The sequence below is a fragment of the Budorcas taxicolor genome, chromosome 2 (assembly GCF_023091745.1).
Source record: "Budorcas taxicolor isolate Tak-1 chromosome 2, Takin1.1, whole genome shotgun sequence".
NCBI classification, from domain to species: domain Eukaryota; kingdom Metazoa; phylum Chordata; class Mammalia; order Artiodactyla; family Bovidae; genus Budorcas; species Budorcas taxicolor.
The window spans coordinates 24,323,921-24,332,945 of record NC_068911.1 but is presented as its reverse complement, the minus strand read 5'-3'; the positions used below and the strand labels follow the sequence as shown (position 1 = coordinate 24,332,945).

The following is a 9,025-nucleotide window of genomic DNA, read 5'->3' as shown; positions in this document are numbered from 1 at the left end:
TCTTTACTCTCCCTTCCGGCTTTTTTCGGCGTTTTCGGGGATACGGGGTTTGGAGAGTGGTTTTTGGCAGAGAAGCAGTTAGAAAGGGCCCCCTTCTCTCTTCCTAACTGACGGAGGCGCGTTTGCACCGTTGGGGGACCGTTTCGAATTCGGCCTCCAGCGTCGGCAGTAAAGCCGTTTGGCTTGGTGCTGCGTCGTTTTCTGCGTGGAGTAACGGGGAAGACGGTTGGCGCCCTCGCTTTCTGCGTTGGGCGGGGAGCGCTCTGTAAACTGATTTGAGAGGATCTGAGAAAGGTGCTAGGTAGGCTGTCGAAGCCCTTGCTCCTCCCCACTGTGGAGACAGCCTGGGCCATCAGGGCGTCGGGGTTTTCTCACAGCGCTTAAAAGCGATCTTTCTCAACAAGCTCATGGAGCCAGAGAGGGAAAGGAGCGGGAGCACCCTCAAGAAGGGCAGAAAGAGGAGGCGGATTCCGAGCAAGCTGGTCGGGGCCGCTGAGGCGATGAGATCCCGTTGGGATCTTGAGGAAAGGCAGCAACCTGTAGCCAAGGTGAGCAGTGGGGTGGGGGGGGGGGGGGGTTGGGGGGATCCCGACAGGGCAGCCCGAGGCAGTTTGGGGCTCCCAATAATAATACAATACCATTTACTTTGGGGCTGGTATTGGCGGTTTAAAACCGGTATTGTGCCTGGCACGCGAGAAGAATGTTCAACAAATATTTTGAAGTCTTCTGTGTGCAGGAATTGTTCTAGGTTCTGCAAATATACCAGTGCATACACAAAATTTCCTGCCCCCGTGCAGTTTACATTCCAGTAATGGAATAATAAGGCTGATAATCTATCATTTCTTGAGCATTCTGTGGCATTCATCCCCATAGTCATCAGATTTCTATTGTCTTTCTAGGCACTTGGGGAACATTAGTGAGTAAACAAAGATCAATACTGCCTTTCTAGTGGAGAGAGAAGATAAACAATAGTAAGGGAATTAGTGCTATGAAGTCTTTTAAAATGCGATTCCTCGCCAGTCTATGTCTGACGCAGGATACAGCATGCTTGGGGCTGGTGCATGGGGATGACCCACAGAGATGTTATGGGGAGGGAGGTGGGAAGGGGGTTCATGTTTGGGAACGCATGTAACAATTAAATATTTTAAAATTAAAAAAAAAACTAATAAAAAATTAAAAAAATAAAATAAAATGCGATTCCTTTTGGGGGAGCCTATCAGATTGGCAAAACAGATTTTTTTTTAAAGGTTAACGTGGTAGAAAGTTGAAGGAAGTTGACAATCTCATCACTTTGTTTTGAAACCGTGTCAAACTTAAAATTTGCGAGGACAGTATCAGAAACTTTTATCCACCCACATATTTTAGTGTTTACATATTTTCTAATATCTACATAACTAAAATGCAACCAGCAAAATCAGGAAATAACATGGATATATGCTACCATCTAATTCTCAGATCCCATTCAGGTTTCTCCAGTTCTAATAACGTCCTGTTTAGCAATAAGATCTAGTTTAGAATAAATGTGGTACTTTAGTTGTTATGTTGCCTTCGATGCAAACAATTGTTCAGTCTTTGACATTTGTGGCTTTACTACCTTTGAAGAACCTGTACCAGTTATTTTGTAGAATGTCAGAATGTCCCTCAAGTTAGGTTTGTTTTCTCATTATTAGATTCAGGTTATACATCTTTGACAGGAATTTCACAGAAGTGATACTATATTCTCTTGTATTTTATCAGGTTGTACCCTAATTTGACTTGTCCCAGTACTGATAATATGAACCATGATAATTTGATTAAGAAAATACGTGCTAAATTTCTCTAAAGTTGCTCTTTTTCTGTTATTTTGTGGGGAGATGCTTCCTCATTAAACTTTCAGTTTATTCATTTTTTATTAGTATGAATTTGTGGATATTTATTTTATTCAATTAATTATAATTCATTACTATATTTATTTTGGTGCTCAAAATATCCCAGATTTGGTCATTAAGCTAGCTTCTGTGTCCCTTTGACATGGACCTAATCATTCTTGAGCATTTTCTTACTTTTCTGGCACAAAAAGATATTTCAGACTCTTCTGTGCTTCCCCTGTCTTAGCCCTGAAATCAGCCCTCTCTGAGGAGACTTGGTTATTTTTAGTGGAGAATGACATTTAGAAATTCAAGATCTGGGTGCTAGATATGCTGATTGCTGTTGGGATGTCAATATTCCAAATGAGAGCTAAGAAATATGTGTGTATAGGTTTATACACACATAGATATGTTTACATTAAAATATATATATATAGATATATCTATAAATATTGAAAAACTGTCAATTCATATCAGAATCTTTGCTTCCAGTCCAATTCCACTGAGTTCATTCTAGTTGTCTCCCTTTTCATATTTATAACTTCCTTATATAGCTGAAAAATTTGACTCTTGTTACCTTGAAATATATTTGATTTGGTCCCCTCTTCCTGCCGTTGCCTCACACCCTCACACCCTCCTCACCCAGCTTAGGCTCTGGTCATTCTGCATAATGTTCCAGGTCACTCTCCATTGTGGATGCCTTCATTGCTACTGTGACAAGCTACTCACTTGGTGGATGCCTGCACATACCCTTTACAGGCTCTGAATTCAGTGACACTACTATTTGTCCCTTGGGACTGGTGCCCTCCTTACCCTAAATAATTTCTTACATCTGATGCCAGCTTCACTGCTCTCTTCCTCATACTACTGCTCAGGCTTTGACACTTCACACTGGGCCACTGTCCTGCAATGTATGTTCTGATTTCCTAACCCTTGTTGTTCAGTCACTAAGTCATGTCCAACTCTTTGTGACCCCATGAACTGCAGCATGCCAGGCGTCTCTGTCCTTTGCTAATTCCTTGAGTTTGCTCAAACTCAAGTCCATTGAGTCAGAGATGCCACCCAACCATTTCTTCCTCTGTTGCCCCCTTCTCTTGCCCTCACTCTTTCCCAGCATCAGGGTCTTTTCCAATGAGTTGGCTCTTTGCATCAGGTGCCAAAATATTGGAGCTTCAGCGTCAGTCCTTCCAGTGAATATTCAGGGTTGTTTTCCTTTAGGATTGACTGGATTGGTCTCCTTGCTGTCCAGGGGTCTCTCAAGAATCTTCTTCAGCACCACAGTTCGAAAGCAACAACTCTCGGGCATTCAGCCCTCATGCAGCCTTCTTTATGGTCCAGCTTTCACATCCATACATGACTGCTAGAAAAACCATAGCTTAGACTGTATAGATCTTTGTTGGCAAAGTGATGTCTCTGCTTTTTACTACACTGTCTAGGTTTGTTACAGCTTTTCTTTCAAGGAGCATCTTAATTCCATGGCTGCAGTCCCATTCACAGTGATTTTGGAGCCCAAGAAAATAACATTTGTCACTGTTTCCATTTTTCCCCATCTATTTGCCATGAAGTGATGGGACTGGATGCCAAGATCTTTGTATTTGGAATGTAGAGTTTTCAGCAGGCTTTTTCATTCTCCTCTTTCACCTTCATCAAGAGGCTCTTTAGTTCCTTTCTGTTTTCTGCCATTAAAGTGGTATTATCTGCATATCTGAGGTTGTTGGTATTTCTCCCAGCAATCTTGACTCCAGCTTGTGAGTCACCCAGGCTGGCACTTCTCATGATGTACTCTACATATGAGTTAAATAAGCAGCATAACAATATACAGCCTTTGACGTACTCCTTTCCCAATTTTGAAGCAGTCCGTTGTTCCATGTCCGATTCTAACTATTGCTTCTTGTCCTGCATACAGGTTTCTCAGGAGGCAGGTAAGGTGGTCTGGTATTCCCATCTCTTTAAGAATTTTCCACAGTTTGTTGTGATCCACACAGTAAAAGGCTTTGGCATAGTCAAAGAAGCAGAAGTAGATGTTTTTCTGGAACTCTCTTGCTTTTTCTATGATCCAAAGGATGTTGGCAATTTGATCTCTGGTTCCTCTGCCTTTTCTAAATCCAGCTTGTACATCTGGAAGTTCTCAGTTCACGTACTGCCGAGGCCTAGCTTGAAAGATTTTCAGCATAATCTTGCTAGCATGTGAAATGAGTGAAACTGTATGGTAATTTGAACATCCTTTGGCATTGCCCTTCTTTGCAATTTGAATGAAAACTGACTTTTTCCAGTCCTGTGGCCACTGCTAAGTTTTCCAAATTTGCTGACATATTGAGTGCAGCACTTTAACAGCATCATCTTTTAGGGTTTGAAATAGCTCACCTGGAATTCCATCACCTCCCCTAGCTTTGTTCATAATATAATGCTTCCTAAGGCCCACTTGACTTCACGCTCCTAGGATATCTGGCTCTAGGTGAGTGACCACACCATCATGGTTATCTGGGTCATTATTTTTGTAGAGTTTTTTCTTTGTATTCTTGCCACCTCTTCTTTATATCTTCTGGTTCTGTTAGGTCCTTACCATTTCTATTCTTCATTGTGTCCGTCTTTGTATGAAATGTTTCCTTGGTATCTCTGTTACCGAGTCCAAGCTTGCTCTGCTCACTGCACAATAGGCCAGTGAATCCGAGACGAGGTGTTGAGGCAAGGAAGAACTGGCAGACCGAGAAGATGGTGACTAGCACCTCAAAGTAACCATTTTACTGGGGGCTGGATCCAGGTTCTTTTAAAAGTAGAGAGAAAGAAGCAAAGTAAAAAGGCCATTAATTTTGCAAACATCTAGAATGGCAAGCCTCAGGCAGGGGATGTGTTAATTTTTTCCTTCCTGCCATCCACAGGTGGACAGGGTTCTGACAAAGACATTTTAGTTCAGAACAGTCAGGCAGAGGGGCAGGATTCTCTGAGGCAAACCATTCTGTATGGTTATATATAATAACAAAAGCAACGAAAACCAAGTCAAAGAAACAGTTCCAACATGGAGTCAGAATTGGCTGCCTCTCTGCAACATCTCCCGTTTTTTTGAAGAGTTCTGTAGTTTTTCCCATTCTATTATTTTCCTCTATTTCTTTTCACTGTTCACTTAAGAAGGCTCTCTTACCACTCCATCTGGAACTCTGCATTCACCTGGACTTCCTCCTGTGTAGTATGCTCTCCCCATCCTACTCAGGCTCTGACATCCCATGTTTGGGAACTGTGATTACTTACTGCTACATATAGAGTCCTTCATACATAGTCAATATTGTATATTTTTATTTGATAAGTATAAATTTGTATATTTTTTCAGGAGTTAGCAATATTGTCAGAATGTAAGGTATACATGATTCAGTTTAGTTCAGTTCAGTTGCTCAGTTGTTTCCGACTCCTTGCGAACCCATAAATCACAGCATACCAGGCCTCCCTGTCCATCAGCATTTCCCAGAGTTCACTCAAACTCACGCCCATCGAGTTGGTGATGCCATCCAGCCATCTCATCCTCTGTCGTCCCCTTCTCCTCCTGCCCCCAATCCCTCCTAGCATCAGAGTCTTTTCCAACGAGTCAACTCTTCGCGTGAGGTGGCAAAAGTACTGGAGTTTCAGCTTTAGCATCATTCCTTCCAAAGAACACCCAGGGCTGATCTCCTTCAGAATTGACTGGTTGGATCTCCTTGCAGTCCAAGGGACTCTCAAGAGTCTTCTCCAACACCACAGTTCAAAAGCATCAATTCTTCGGCTCTCAGCTTTCTTCACAGTACAACTCTCGCATCCATACATGACCACAGGAAAAACCATAGCCTTGACTAGACAGACCTTTGTTGTCAAAGTAATGTCTCTGCTTTTCAATATGCTGTCTAGGTTGGTCATAACTTTTCCTCCAAGGAGTAAGCGTCTTTTAATTTCATGGCTGCAGTCACCATCTGCAGTGATTTTGGAGCCCAAAAAAATAAAGTGTGACACTGTTTCCACTGTTTCCCCATCTATTTCCCATGAAGTGATGGGACCAGATGCCATGATCTTCGTTTTCTGAATGTTGAGCTTTAAGCCAACTTTTTCAGTCTCCTCTTTCACTTTCATCAAGAGGCTCTTTAGTTCTCTTCACTTTCTGCCATAAGAGTGGTATCATCTGCATATCTGAGGTTATTGATATTTCTCCTGGCAATCTTGATTCTAGCTTGTGCTACTTCCAGCCCAGCGTTTCTCATGATGTGTTCTGCATATAAGTTAAATAAGCAGGGTGACCATATACAGCCTTGATGTACTTCTTTTCCTATCTGGAACCAGTCTGTTGTTCCATGTCCAGTTCTAACTGTTGCTTCCTGACCTGCATATAGATTTCTCAAGAGGCAGGTCAGGTGGCCTGGTATTCCCATCTGTTTCAGAATTTTCCACAGCTTATTGTGATCCACACAGTCAAAGGCTTTGGCATAGTCAATAAAGCAGAAATAGATGTTTTTCTGGAACTCTCTTGCTTTTTCCATGATCCAGCGGATGTTGGCAATTTGATCTCTGGCTCCTCTGCTTTTTCTAAAACCAGCTTGAACATCTGGAAGTTCATGGTTCATGTATTGCTGAAGCCTGTCTTGGAGAATTTTGAGCATTACTTTACTAGTATGTGAGATGAGTGCAGTTGTGCAGTAGTTTGAGCATTCTTTGGCATTGCCTTTCTTTGGGATTGGAATGAAAACTGACCTTTTCCAGTCCTGTGGCCACTGCTGAGTTTTCCAAATTAGCTGGCATATTGAGTACAGCACTTTCACAGTATCATCTTTCAGGATTTGAAATAGCTCGACTGGAATTCTATCACCTCCACTAGTTTTGTTCGTAGTGATGCTTTCTAAGGCCCACTTGACTTCTCATTCCAGGATGTCTGGCTCTAGGTGAGTGAGCATACCATCGTGATTGTCTTGGTCATGAAGATCTTTTTTGTACAGTTCTGTGTATTCTTGCCACCTCTTCTTAATATCTTCTGCTCCTGTTAGGTCCATACCATTTCTGTCCTTTATTGAGCCCATCTTTGCATGAAATGTTCCCTTGGTATCTTGAATTTTCTTGAAGAGATCTCTAGTCTTTCCCATTCTGTTGTTTTCCTCTCTTTGCATTGATCGCTGAGGAAGGCTTTCTTATCTCTTCTTGCTATTCTTTGGAACTCTGCATTCAGATGCTTATATCTTTCCTTTTCTCCTTTGCTTTTCACTTCTCTTCTTGTCTCAGCTATTTGTAAGGCCTCCTCTGACAGCCATTTTGCTTTTTTGCATTTCTTTTCCACGGGCATAGTCTTGATCTCTGTCTCCTGTACAATGTACATGATTATTTGACCAGGAATTTATCCTGAGAAAATAGATGTGCAAGGATGTCTATACAAGGATCCTCATCATAATATTGTTTATAATTTAAACAAGTGTCATCAATAGGGAATTTTTTTTAGGTAAGCTGTAAGTTTTTAGGTGAATTGAAAGAGTAGACTATTAAAATTGATGTTTGTTATATTTAACAGCTATGGAAAGATATTTACAGATTTCCGCGCACCACCACCCCCCGCCCCCCGCCCCCGCCCCATCCCCATACCAAGCGGCTTGCAGTATCTCTTTTCCCTTACCAGGGATTGAACCCTGAGCTATAGCAATTATAGTGTGCCAAATCCTAACCACTAGACTTCCCTGGGGTTTTTTGTTTTTGGTTTTTTGTGGTGGAGGGAGTTGGTTACAAAACAATGTAAACTGTAATCCCTTGGGGACAGTATAGGATAGAGATTAAAAGAGTTTGAGCTTTGGAGCCTGCATTCTGATTTTGGTTCTGCACTTATCTGTCGTTCCTCCATTTCTTTATTTGTAAAATGGGGTTAATAGTAGTGCCCACTTACAAAGAATTAAATGATTTAATAAATGTGGGTAAGGAGTGGGTAAGTGCTCAGCATTAGCTTTAAATAGTCACATGGGAAAATAGCAGTAATAATATCTGGTGTTTACTTATCTTAGGGTATGTTGGGCACTGGCTTCAGTACATTACTCTTGCCTCAGTACATTACCTTGTTGGTTTTCCCAATAATCTCATAAGATAGAATTATTATTATTCTATAAATGAAAAAACCTTAGTCTTAGATCAAAGTACTTGTCCCTAACCTCTTAACATCTTATGGCACTTAGAATGGTAGAGCTTGGTATTTGACCTTAGGTAGTGGAACTCCGGGGCTTGAACTCCTAACCACTGTTACTCTGAGGCCTCTCAGACCAAAGGAAAAATGATATGAGTTGTACTTGAATTGTACAAGTACAGGTGACTTATTTTCACCTATCTATTGTCAGTTTTCTCTATTATCTGACTCTTTTTTAACAAGCATGAATAACTTTAATAACTTTATGTAAGTACAAAGCTGTTTTAAGGAGAGGCTTAAAGTCTGACTCCTTTGTTTAGGCCATGTTGGTCTTCTATGATCTGACTCCAACTTCACTTTCCTCTCATATCTCCATTGCTCTACGAAACAGGCAGTCTTGGCTCCATCCAAACCAAACTACGCATTTAGGCACAATGTTTCCTCCTACCTGGCTGACTCATTACTTTCAAGATCCAGTTCCATTATTTTCATCTCAGTTATGCTGTCTCTAAAATTCTCCAACCCCCCAAGACAGTTAGTTTTAGCCTCTTTGCTCCTTTATCTTTAGAACAGCACCTATATCTTAAACAGGAATTACCTGTTTCTGCATTTTTTCACCCTGGTAGAATGGGCTTCTTAACAGCATATTTTATTCATCCTGCTATTACTAGCACATAACAAGCTAGGGATATCTATAATTAAGGTTCTGTATCAGTGTTTATTAAATATCTTAGTAATACTGTCATATCACAGGTTGTTTTAGACCTTCATTTCTAATTAATTAGAACCCTCCTTATGTTTATATTATGGTAAAATAATAAGAAACTAGAGTATTTTAAAATTTGCCTTGTTTTTGTTGCTGTTGTTTATAATCATAATCTGTCATGCCTTGATTTACTTTTGTAGAAAGCTCGATTATCTACCATTTTATTTGCTGAAAACTGTGAAGTAACCCATGGCCAGCTATGTGAATTGCTGAAGTATGCAGTTCTGGGCAAATCCAGTTTTCCTAAACCCAGGTATGAGATGAACTTTAGATGGATATAGACCTGAGGTTTCAAATTTGTAT

General features: G+C 41.0%; 1 protein-coding gene across 1 annotated transcript in view; it reads left to right on the top strand.

Moving 5' to 3' along the window:
* Positions 1-317: 317 nt before the first annotated feature.
* REXO5 (RNA exonuclease 5) overlaps positions 318-9,025 on the top strand; it is a 66,425-nt gene continuing 57,717 nt past the window's right edge. The window contains exons 1-2 of the mRNA XM_052635535.1: positions 318-548; positions 8,863-8,975. Of these exons, the coding sequence (XP_052491495.1) occupies positions 408-548; positions 8,863-8,975 (254 nt within the window). The 5' untranslated portion in view covers positions 318-407. The remainder of the gene's footprint in view (positions 549-8,862; positions 8,976-9,025) is intronic.